General features: G+C 44.5%; 1 protein-coding gene across 2 annotated transcripts in view; it reads right to left on the reverse strand.

Annotated features, from left to right (window-relative positions):
* The window catches only part of KDM3B (lysine demethylase 3B), an 84,774-nt gene that overhangs the window by 23,861 nt on the left and 48,190 nt on the right, over positions 1-12,723 (reverse strand). For both annotated transcript variants that reach the window (XM_055141435.1, XM_055141436.1), the window contains 4 exons: positions 12,169-12,383; positions 10,918-11,070; positions 6,226-6,333; positions 2,851-2,978 (listed from right to left, as the gene is read on the reverse strand). In XM_055141435.1, coding sequence (XP_054997410.1) covers positions 2,851-2,978; positions 6,226-6,333; positions 10,918-11,070; positions 12,169-12,383 — 604 coding nt within the window. The remainder of the gene's footprint in view (positions 1-2,850; positions 2,979-6,225; positions 6,334-10,917; positions 11,071-12,168; positions 12,384-12,723) is intronic.

Consider the following 12,723-nt stretch of genomic DNA (forward strand, 5'->3'; position numbering starts at 1 on the left):
AAATGACACTAGGAAATAAAACAGGAATTTTGTTCAGAATACCTAAGGCTCAATTTCTCCAAAGACCAATTGGGGATCAGAACCCGTTTAGGGGACTGCAGAGATAGAACAGTTCTTTCTTTCTTACTAGGGCTGACAACTGGCAGGTTTGGGGGAGCATCTGAGGTGCCGGGGATTGAAGCTTACTTAGGTCAGCCATGTGCGAGGCAAGTGGCCTCACATTGTACCATTGCTCTGGCCCCTCTTTCTTTTCTTTTCTCTTCCATTCTATCTTCCTTGCTTTTCCATTTGGGGGGGGGTGTCAAACTTTGTGGACTCAGGGGCTACTCCTAGTTCTAAGATCAGAGATCACGTTTGCTCTGTGCTCGGGAAACATGGGCTGCAGCAAGACGAACACCTTAGCCTTTGAACTAGTTCTCTGACCCATTTTTCTTTGTTTTGGGCCACAGCCAGTAGCGGTCACTCTGCTCAGAGGTCATTTCTTTGATGCTTGGGGACCATATGCAATTCTTTAGGACTGAGTCAGGGTCAGCTGGCTACAGACCAGGTCCTTTAACCCCTGCACTACCTCTTCAGCGGCAATATTTATATATTGTATTGAATGCCACTGTGGTAGCATTTATCAAATTATAACACTAAAATTAATCATATAGTGCGTTAGATCTCTATGGTTTATTTACTATTTGTGAATATACTTAGTACCCCTGCTACACATACACAAGGACTAAAAGCATAAATCTTGATAAAATACAAAGAACCTGCATTGGTTATTAAACAAGTCTGAAATAGATTTAAAGATCAATGAAGAATATTGTATTACCTATTTACAAGTTGGTTTTGGAACACACCTGATGGTGCTCAGGATTGCACCTGGGTCAGCTATGTGCAAGACAAGCATCCTACCCTTTGTACTCTCTCCCCAGCCCCTATGAGAATCGATCTTAAAATGAAGTACTAGGGCAGAGCAATAGTACAGTGGGTAGGGCCATTGCCTTGAATGAGGCTGACCGAGGTTTAATCCCTGGCACCCCAAGGGATGGGTATTGGAACACTTATGACTGAAACCTAATCATCAACAGATTTGTAAGGGGTCTATTCTCACAGTGATTCAATTAAAAAAAAAAAATTCCGAGCACCCCACATGGTCCCCCTGAGCCCTACCAGGAGTTATCCCTGAGAGCAGAGCTAGGAGTAAGTCCTGAGCACCATCAGGTGTGGCCCCAAAACAACAACAACAACAACAACAAAAAAAAAAGAGAGAGAGAGAGAGGAAAATAAAGTTTGCTACTGGGGTTTTCATTTAATAATAATGGGTTGGGGAGATGGTTCCAAGGCTGGACTGCATGTAGGAGGCAGGGGTTCCACTCATTCTGTCACATGGTTCTCTGAACATTGCTGGGATCCCTTAACACTGGACATACGCCACTCCCAAGCACTGCACAGTGTGGTCTAGAGACTAAACAACCGCCCTCCTCAAAATATTTGCAAACATCAAGTTGGGCTTGGCATCTGAAACTAATATGATGTTATATGTTCGTTATAAATAAAATTTTAAAATCAAAGAATACAAAGAGTTGTACAGCGGGTAGGGTTCTTGCCCTGCATGTGGCTGACCTGGGTTCAATCTCAGACACCCCACACAGTCCCCTGAGCTGGCCAGGAGGGATCCCTGAGTGCACAGCCCAAAATAAGCAAGCCCTAGGTACCACTGGGTGTGGCCCCAAAACAAAACAAACAAAATTAAAGTGGGGGAAATTGGGGCCAGAGCGATAGCACAGTGAGTAGGGCGTTTGCCTTGCATGCGGCCGACCCGAGTTTGATCCCCGGCATCCCATATGGTCCCCCAAGCACTGCCAGGAGTAATTCCTGAGTGCAAAGCCAGGAGTAACCCCTGAGCATCGCTGGATGTGACCCAAAAAGCAAAAATAAAAAGTGGGGGGAAATTATAATCTCTTGAGTAAGTTAAGAAAAAAAAAAGGTCAGAGAGACAGTAAAGGATTTAACTTGTCTGTGGATGATCCTGGTTCAAACTGATACTAAATGTAGTTCCCTAAGCACCAGGAGGAACAACCCCTGAAAACCAATGGGTGTACCCCCAAAACTCCCTTACCAAAATACATAAATAAATAAGTGCAACAATTTATTGTAAAAGTTATACCTATGGTGAAGGGACGGGTGTTTGAGCATTGTATAACTGAGACTTAAACCTGAAAGCTTTGTAACTTTCCACATGGTGAACTAATAAAATTAAAAAAAAAAAGAAGAAGAAAAAAAAGCAATAAAAATAATAAATTTCCTAATACAAAAAAAAAAAAAAGAAAAAAAAAGTTATACCTGGTGGAACTTGGGAAGCTACATGATGCCAGGATGGAATTCAGAGCCTTATGTATGCAAGACAAGTGTTCTACCACTTAAACAGACTTCCTATCCTCTTTGTTGTTTGATTTGGGGTCACACCTGGTGGTGCTCAGGGCTGACTCTGGCTCTGTTCTCAGGGGTCACTCCTGGTTGGTCTCAAGAGACCATACGGTCCGGGGATTAAACCTGGGTCAGCTGCTTGCAGATAGCACTACCCTGGACTATCTCTCCAGCCCACATTTCCTATCCTTTCTATCCTCTCTCTCCAGAAAGGCTTCCCTAGGTGGGGCTAGGGATGTGACTCTATCACATGACTTGCATATGTGAAGACCTGAGTTTGACCCCTAGCACACAAAAAAAGAAAAACAGAAAACTTCCCATTCCTTCACTATCAAGTATCCTATAGTTTCCTGGGTGAAGAGAAGTGAAAATTGGGAATTTTCTGGTACTACAAATAAAAGCTTTGCATTTATGCTCCCCCACAATCTTTACCTGTGACATCCCATTGGTGACAGCAGGTCTCAACACAGATTTGTTTTGCCGGCTAATACAAGGGCAGTTTGCTTTAATGCCCCACTTGCCCCGAGCAGCATGTACCATGTCTCCAATATTGTAAAGAGCTGGAAAAAAGACAAGAATTAACAACAGAATGCTTGTATCTGTCAGGTATTATGCTAGAGATCTTCCTCAATCTGTATCACAGCCAATGAGGTAGCAATGTTTTATTTTCTCAAGCAGTACTCAGGAGGCCTGGACCTTGCCCACAGATTCTCAGCCCCAGGCGATTAAACTCTCTGGCTGAGAATGTGGTGCCACTCAGGTCCACTGTCTGCTGGCCAGGGACCACCAAGGCTGTGATGCTGGCAGGGACCATGAGTGGTGAGGATAAAACCTGAGTCAGGAGCAAGCAGGGCTTACACCTAGACCCTGTGCTACTTTCCTTGAACAAGAAGTAGCAGCTGTACCCTCCAAAAAAATTTCTGAGGGGCCAGAGTGATAGTACAGCAGGTAGGGTACTTGTCTTGCACACAGTCGACCGGGGCTTGATCGCTGACTCTCAGTATAGTCCCTGGTTCCCTGAGCTCCATCAGGAAGTGATCCCTGAGCACAGAGCCAGAAGTGAGCCCTGATCATCAAATACTATTTTTTTTTTTTTTGCTGAGGATGCTCCCAGCAGTGCTGGCTGTACCGGGCTCCACGCTCAGGAATGACACCTGGTGGTGGATTGAGGATTTAGACCTGAGTCAGCTGCATGCAATGCAGGTGCTTTACCTCCTGTACTGTCTGGCTGGTCCTCTACCCTCCTTTTTAAAAAAGTTTTATTTATTTATTTATGCCTTTTTTTTTGGGGGGGGGGGTCACACCCAGCAATGCACAGGGGTCAGTCCTGGCTCTGGACTCAGGAATCACTCTTGGCGGTGCTCAGGGGACCATATGGGATACTGGGAATCTAACCCGGTTCAGCCGCATGCAAGGCAAACGTCCTACCTGCTGTGCTATCACTCTAGCCCCTCTACCCTCCATTTTTGATGATGAAATAGGAACTCAAAGAACTTAGTATATTTGCTGCTTAGTTGGTAAATGAACTTAGCCCACTTAGCCTTAATGTTCTATGCACTTAACCACTAAGCTACATTCCTTCTCTCCTCTAGGAAATATAAACAAGGTTTTCTCTAGGAGAAACTCCAAGGTTATTAATATTTGACTGTGCAAACATACTTGAGATTTATACACTTTAAACTACACCTTAACAAAACAATAAAAGGAGGGCCTGGAAAGGAAGTTTTGGGGTTAAGGGTCATGACCTGCAAACATACAATAGACCCTGGCTTGCTCTCTAGTGTTAAGCGATCCCCCCAAGCTTCTCACAGGTAATTATATTATTTTATATGTATTATATTACATATTATTATAATATACTATATTATTACAGATAATCCTGGCACCACAGGGCCTGAACACCACCACACCCTCAGGTCCCTGCATTGAACTACAGGTCCAGATAGCTGGGAATAACTGGGAGGGGTGCTCAGGCCTCCTGACACTATTGCATGGGAGTGCCCCGGCCCCTGGAAAGTGGGCCAGAGATAGCTCAATGGCCTGAGAGTGTGCTATATTTGCAGGAGCTCTGGGCTGGAAGCTCAGCACCACATGGATCTTTGAGCAATATAAGGAATGAGCCGAGGACTGAGCAGGAACAGCTGAAGCACTGCTGAGTGTGGCCCAGACACAAAAGAAAACCCCCTCCTCCACCAAAATAACTTTACTTTACCCTTTGGCTGGCACGAGACAGGCACCCTGTCACTGCACTCAAGGTATCCTACTGTCTGGGGTGTAAAGGATCAAGGAGTGGCCCCTACCAAGCTTCCCTCCCCACATCCTCCCATTTTTTTTGTAGTTGTGATGTCTGAGAGTTGCACATTTGGCTGTAGTTCATCAGTGGTCGTAGTTACGGTGGTGTCAGAGATGACAATGGCAAGTGCTGATGACGTGATGATGGGGCCACGCCAGGGAGCAAACTCAGGGATTCAAGTATGCAGGGCACGTACTGTGCCTCTGTGCCCCACTCCCAGGCCTCCAGTCCCAAGCTTTAAGAGGAAGAGATAATATAGGAAGTAATTTTACAGATTCACCATCTTCAATTCATGTGTGTAAATGGAAGCACGTAAGATGCCAAGTTTCTGGAGGAATCACAAAAATAAGCTGAACTGATACCAACACGACCCTTCCCAATTGTTTATGGTTTCAGAGATGAGATTAACCTAAAACCAACTGTCTAGGGGCCAGGTAGCACAGGGGCTAAGGCACGTGCATTGTACACAGATGATGTTGGTTTTATCCCTGATACCATACATGGCCCCGAGTACTTGCCAAGAGTACCTCTCAGTACCATTGGGTGTGGCCAACAAACACCCCCAGGCTCCAATCAAACCAAATCAAACCTAACCAACAACCTATCTGAAGTATGGTGTTGGTTTCAGTTTACAACTTGAGAAGACCGTTGCTGTCCTGGTGCCACCAACAATGGAAATGTAAAATGGTATCTCAAAGACACCAACCTCTTTACAAAGGAAGGAGAAGTGCAGTATGTATAGTGGCTGAATGCAATCTAACAGATATCTAAAAATACAAATGGTCGATGGAATCTGGAGAGACATCAGAAAAACCCGGACTGATAAAAACCAAGCAAACTTTTATAGCAAATAAATGTGTATATTTGTGTTAGCTGGAGGGGAGCCACTGGCTGGGGAGAGAACCTGAGACATCACATAGGCGCCAAGTCATAACACATCCCTCACCCCTGAAACCAAAGGTTTTCTGTTTTGTGTAGGAACCACAGCAAGGGGTGCTCAGGGTTTACTTCTGGCTCTGCACTCAGGGATCACTGCTGGTATATCAGAGGACCAGAGTACCAGAGAACCAAACTGGCTCAACTGTGTGCAGAGAAAGCACCCAACCCACTCTCTTTTTTTGCTTTTGTGGTCACACCAGGTGATGCTCAGGCTTCCTCCTGGCTCTGCACTCAGTAATCACTCCGGATAGTGCTCAGGGGACCATAGAGGATTCCTGGGATCGAACCCGGGTCAGCTGTGTGCAAGGCAAACGCCCTATCCATTGTACTACCACTCTTCTAGCTCCCTGGCCCCCAAATAAAATTTTTGCTTTTGTATTTTTATATTTTGAGCCATGTGTGGCTGTGCTCAGGGGCTACTACAGCTTGGCACTCGGGTCTCTCCTAGCAGTGCTCAGGAGACCACATGATGCGAGGGGCTAAACCCGGGCACCCTACATGTAAAGCTTGGGCTCCAGCTTGCTCTCTCTCTGAGAGCAAAATTCTCCACCAAATTAATAAGGAGAACTCCTTACCTGTGCCAGGGATGATCTGTGTGGGCATGAGATTTTCTGGTTCATGGGACTGTCCCTTTGCACACTTCAGCCAGGAGAAAACCTCTTCATCACCCATCTCTTCTGTCTCTGAAATAAAAACAAAAGATGATTTCACTATGCAGAGGGCCTTGAGATGTATCCCTCTCAATGAGTCAAAATTTCATGTCCTAAACACCATTTTCCTCATGGGTCAAACAAGGTCTAAGAGTTAACTATTTTTTTTTTGTCTCTTTGGTCACACTCAGAGATGCTCAGGGGTTACTTCTGGCTCTGCACTCAGGAATTACTTCTGGCGGTGCTCAGGGACCGTATGGGATTGTTGGGGATCAAACCCACACTGGCTCTGTGCAAGGCAAATGCCCTACCCGCTGTACTATCGCTCTGGCTTTTAAGAGTTAACTTGAAAAAAAGGGGGGGACCATATATGATTGAACCCAGGTTGGCTGCATACAAGGAAAGTGCCTCACCTGCTGTACTATCTCTCTGACATAGGATTAGCTGCTATGGATATTGTCTTACAAGGTAATTTTGCACACTAGGTAATTCTTGATTAAATGTCTTTTTTTTTTTTTTTGCTTTTTGGGTCACACCCAGCAATGCACAGGGGTCACTCCTGGCTCATGCACTCAGGAATCACCCCTGGCGGTGCTCAGGGGACCATGTGGGATGCTGGGATTTGAACCCGGGTCGGCCGCGTGCAAGGCAAACGCCCTACCCGCTGTGCTATCACTCCAGCCCCTAAATGTCATTTTTATACTTGAGACTAAACCACTTCTACTGGAGGTCGGGGGACAGCTCAAGGATGGATGAGCATGCTTTGCAGATTAGAGGCCCAGGTTCAATCCCCAGTACCACAAACAAACAGTGCCCTGAACAATGCTAGAAGCAAACCTCAAACACCCACCAAGGACCATACCAGGAGTGAGTGAAAAACAAAAACATTATTTCTAACACTAAGGTATGATCCTTCTGGAACAGACAGAAACTGGATACCAGTTCCATCCACTCTGTGAACCATCAGTCAAATGTTTTCCACAGATTCTTTCTGAGGCCTCAAGGAGACCCAGCTCATGTGCAGACGACTGCAGGCCAGGAAACAGAGCTCTGCAATGTCTCTGCAGATCACAGGGTCTCTGGCTCTCCCCCTCTCAGTATCCTGCTTACGGTTCTCAGGCTGTGATCTTTGTCTCAACTCAGTGAAGCTGTTTCCATTGTCTTTCCCTGTGCTACAGCGCCTGAAAATTGACTCTAAGAAGTAAAACAGTACTTGTAGGGCTCATCTTCTTTTCTCTTAAGGACGAAAGCCTCAAGTGGCCTATTGTCTAATGTCTGAAACCATGGTTTTATATATCTTGTTGGGTAGGAGTAACTGATCTGGCAGTCTATATGTGGCACCTGGAGGGTCTCAGGCTCTATGCTAATCACTTTACATACATTATCTCACTTAATCCTCTTAACAGTGAAAGAAAGACTCCTATTATCTTTATTTTATAGACAAGGAAACAGACTCTAAAGGATTGGCATAAGTCACTACAGTTATTGTAATGAGACATAAATTAGATCTCAAATGCCAGTAGCCTAAGTTCTAAATCAATGTTATAAAAGTTACAACACTAATTCTGAAAAGGGAAGAATAAGGAGATCAAGGATCAAGGAGAATTCTTTTTCTCTTTAGGCCCTACTTTGCAGTGCTTAGGAGTCCACATGGCAATAGGATCAGATCTGGGCTTTCTGCACACAAAGCATGACTCCATTTGTTGAACTATCTCTTTGGCCCAGGCAAGAAGAAAAAAAAATTTTTTTTAAATGTAGGAGTACTGCTATTTATTCAGCCACTGATTAAGCTGATTGAATTAAGAATTTTTTGACACGCAATAAAATAAATCAAAAATAAAGGGAAGCAGAGGATTTTGTTTTTTTGAGGGGGGAGGGGTTATTTGTTTGGGAGCCACACCAGACAGTGCTCAGGCTCTATGCTCAGGAATCTGATAGGAAGCAAAGCATTTGAACAGACATTTCCCCTAAGATGAACAAAATGCCAATACGTATATGAAATGATGCTCAATGTCATTAATCATTATGGAAACACAAATTAAAACTACATAATGTGATACCACTTTTCATAATCACTATGACTACAATAGGAGACAGGAACAAAGGCTGGCAAAAAGTGGAAAAATTAGAATCCCTATACGCTGTTAGGATTATAAGATAGTGTAACCACTATAAAATGGTGTAATCACTCTGAAACAGAGTATGCCAGTTCCTCTCTTGCCACAGAACTGTCATATGATCAAGCAATTCTACTTCTAAGCACATATTCAAAAGGAATCGAAATCTGCTTACACAGAAACCAGAGCAATGTTTATACTGCCACTATTCCTAACGACCCAAAGTGTAAAAATCCCAAAGTCCATCAACTGATAAGAGGGCAAAAAGAGGCTGGAGAAACAGTACAGCGCTTGCCTTGCACATGATCTCTGGCATCCCATATGATCCCTGGAGCCTGCCAAGACTAATTTTTTTTTTAAATTTTATTGAATCACTGTGAGATAGTTACAAGCTTTCATGTTGGGTTACAATCACACAATGATCAAACACCCATTCCTCCACCAGTGCACATTCCCCACCACCAATATCCCGGGCATACTCCCCCCTTTCCCACCCTCCCCCTGCCTCCATGGCAGACAATATTCCCCATACCCTCTCTCTACTTCTGGGCATTATGGCTTGCAACACAGACACTGAGAGGTCATCATATTTGGTCCATTATCTACTTTCGGCACGTATCTCCCATCCCTACTGATTCCCCCAGCCATTATTTTCTTAGTGATCCCTTCTCTATTCCATCTGCCTTCTCCCCTCCGTTCATGAAGCAGTCTTCCAGCTATGGGGCAATCCCCCTGGCCCTTGTATCTACTGTCCTTGGGTGTCAGCAAAAGAGTAATTTCTGAGCATACAACCAGGAGTAAATCCTGAGCACTGCCTTGGGTGGTGTGCCCTCCTGACCTCCCCCCCAAAAAAGAGAGGGTAAACAAATGACATGTACAGAGTAGGCAAATCTACAGAGATAATTATGTGTAGATCAGTTTCCACCAAGGGCTAAGAGGAGGGAGAAATCAAGGAATAGGTTATGGGTTCCGTTCTGAAATAATTAAAATGAAATTAGAAAGTGGTATGGTTGTATTAACTTTGAATATACTAAAACCTCTTTAATTTTACTTTTTTTTTTGGGGGGGGGCTTTTGGTCACACTGGTGATACTCAGGGGCTATTCCTGGCTCTGCACTCAGGAATTACTTCTGGTGGTGCTCAAGGGACCCATATGAGATGCCAGGGATCAAACCCAGGTCGGTCACACGCCAGGCAAACGTCCTACCTGCTGTACTATATCACTCTGGCTCCTGGATTTTACATTTTAAAAATGGTTGAATTTTGGCTGGAGCAATAGTGCAGTGGGTAGGGTGTTTGCCTTGCACGTGCGGCCAATCCAAGTTCGATACCCAGCATCTCACATGGTCCCCCGAAAGTTGCCAGGAGTAATTCCTGAGTGCATGAGCCAGAAGTAGCCCCTGTGCATCGCTGGGTGTGACTCAAAAAGAATAAAAAAGGGTGAATTTTATGAAATGCAATAATCATAATAGAAAAATTATTCAACAAACAAAGCAAAGGAAAACTTTTTTTTGTTTTTTGTTTTTTTGCTTTTGGGGCCACATCCAGCTATGCTCAGTTGTTACTCCTGGCTCTGCACTCAGGAATTACTTCTGGCGGTGCTCGGGGAACCATATGGGATGCCAGGGATCGAACCCGGGTTGGCCGCGTGCAAGGCAAACGCCCTACCCACTGTGCTATCACTCCAGCCCCACAAAGCAAAGGAAAATGAAGAATAAATTTCTTGTATTCTTTTAGCCCTCCCAGTTAGGGTGGAGCACTGGCAATTATTTTTTTTTTTTAATGTAGGAGTACTGCTATTTACTCAGACATTGAATAAGCTGATTGAATTTGGCATGAACTCCACATTATTTTTTTTTTAAATTCAGGATGTTAATTTAATTTTATTTAAAAAAATTATTATTTTTTAAAATTGAATCACCATGAGACAGTCACAAAGCTTCCCTGTTTGAGTTTTTTTTTTTTCTTTTTTGGGCCACACCTGGCGATGCACAGGGGTTACTCCTGGCTTTGCACTCAGGAATTACTCCAGGCGGTGCTCAGGGGACCATATGGGGTGCTGGGAATTGAACCCAGGTCGGCCGCGTGCAAGGCAAACGCCCTACCCACTGTGCTATTGCTCCAGCCCCACCTGTTTGAGTTTTAATCATATAGTGATCAGATACCCAACCCTCCAAGAGCACTGGCAATTTTAAGATCTCACAATGTAACAAAAGTAAATGGAACTGAATAGCAAGAAGTGGGGCAGACAAGGCCAGATAGTACAGTAGGTAGGATGCTTGCTTTGCTCATGGCCAACATGGGTTCAGTCCCCAGCATCCTATATGGTTTCCCTGAACCCACCTAGGAGTGCTCAACCAGGAGTGAGCTCTGAGCACCACCAGGTGTGGCACAAAAAGGAAACAAAATAAGGGGATAGTGAAGCAAAAACCCATTTCTGCACTTCCCAGTCCCACTTAGACACCAGCAGGTTATTGTTAGCATTGAATTATTCACTTACCACTACGTGGACGGCTCTTTCTGAGCCTGTAACAGTCAAGGCAGACCCCAAATCCACACTTGCGACAAACCCAGTGGATGTTGAAGAGAGTTGTTTCACATACGTCACACATCTCCCGCACACCGCGCACTGCTCGCTTCCATGCCACTTTCTCTGGGGGAGAGGAACACAGCTGACATTAGCCATCCTGAACAGCAGCAAGACTATGGTAGAGCTCCTTCCTACTTAAGCTGCTTTGTCCAGCACAGAAACTCACAAAGATCCACACATTTGTGTGTTTCTATAATTGTAAGAGAGCCAAAGTAGATGGCATTTCCATTTTGGACTAACGTTAATAATACTGTCATTTAAGAGACTGAAAAATTCTCTGGTTATGTAAGGCATGATTTCATAGTACATATTTTTTCTTAGTCTAGAAATAGTCTCTCACAGTCATGAGAAATGTAAATAAATAATGTGGGTTATAGGAATGCAGTGGTACTTTAGTCATGATCCTGAGTATTGTTGAATGATAAAATTGGTCCAAAGCAAAATGAAAATAATTAGCATAGACCCCAAACCCAAGTAAAAATTGAAAAGCATATGCTAGGGCCAGAGAGAGAGCTCAGTGGGCTGGAGAGCAGGCTGCTGATGCAGGCAGCCTGGCTAAGACCCCAAGCTCCGCATTGTCCCGCAAGCACCATCCAAATAAAAATAAATAGAACAAAAAACTTCAAAAGTCATAATCAGGTAATGTTATCCTATTTAAAAAGAAAAAAGTAAGTTCTGGGGGCAGATATAGTATAGAGGTAAGGCGTTTGCTCTGCTTTGAGGCCAACCCTGGCTTGAACCCCGTACCCTGTGAGTCCAAGTGCCTCTGGGAGCAACCCCAGCCACAGAGCCAGAAGTTTGTGCAGAGTAACTGAACACTGATGGATATGGTCCAAAAACAAACAAAATCCCAATAGAGCAGACTCTAGTTTCTAATTGCCAAAGACGGAAAGAATTGAGGTTCTGAGCTGGCAATGTGGCTCAGCAGTAAAGAAATTGAACCCTGACCGGAAAAAAAAAAATAAAAGAGAAGTTCAGAGTGAGGTCTCTTTGGATATATGATTATGTGTAATTCATTAGGAAACTCAGCTCGTTGGCTATATATAAAAGTCTTGTCAGTTTTGATTCATCCATAGAAAATGCTTCCTTCCTCCTTCCCTTTCAAAGAAAACCAAAGTCTTCAAGTAGAATGGCCTGGAAGAGCAGCAAGAGGTTCCTTACGGTGCGGCTCCACCATCATCATGGCCTCCTTCTCAGACATCACAAGCTGGCAGAACTGGTCCCCAACGTTGGCCAGGATGTATTTTGAGGTTTCTAGGTCTATTCCTTCTGCTAGGGAAGAAGAGGGGATCCACAGGTTCATGGCATCAGGATCACTCTGCTGGGGACTCAGAAATCCCTCCACACGCAGCACCCCCTTTCGAGTGAAGATCAGCCTGAAAGAGGAAGGTGAGAAATGAGACTTAACAGGTCAATCAGCATGAACAATCTTCATCGTATTTGACAACAGTACTCATTCCCTGCACAAACAGGAAAGTTTGTTCGCATGCAGTAGTCTGATCTTTCAGTGGCCATCCTGAGGCTGGGGAGACAGCTTAAAGGAGTGACACATATGCTGACATGCACAGGGCCTAGTTAAGATCCCTGGTACCACATGGCCGCTGAGGATTTTTGATTTGGCACAGGCTGAGGCACATGCTTTGAATGCAGGGTTTCTGTGTTGTGGTTGTAGGGGAGAGGGCGTCACACTTTTTGGTGCCCAGGGCTTACTTCTGA

The sequence above is a fragment of the Sorex araneus genome, chromosome 6, assembly GCF_027595985.1.
Source record: "Sorex araneus isolate mSorAra2 chromosome 6, mSorAra2.pri, whole genome shotgun sequence".
NCBI lineage: Eukaryota > Metazoa > Chordata > Mammalia > Eulipotyphla > Soricidae > Sorex > Sorex araneus.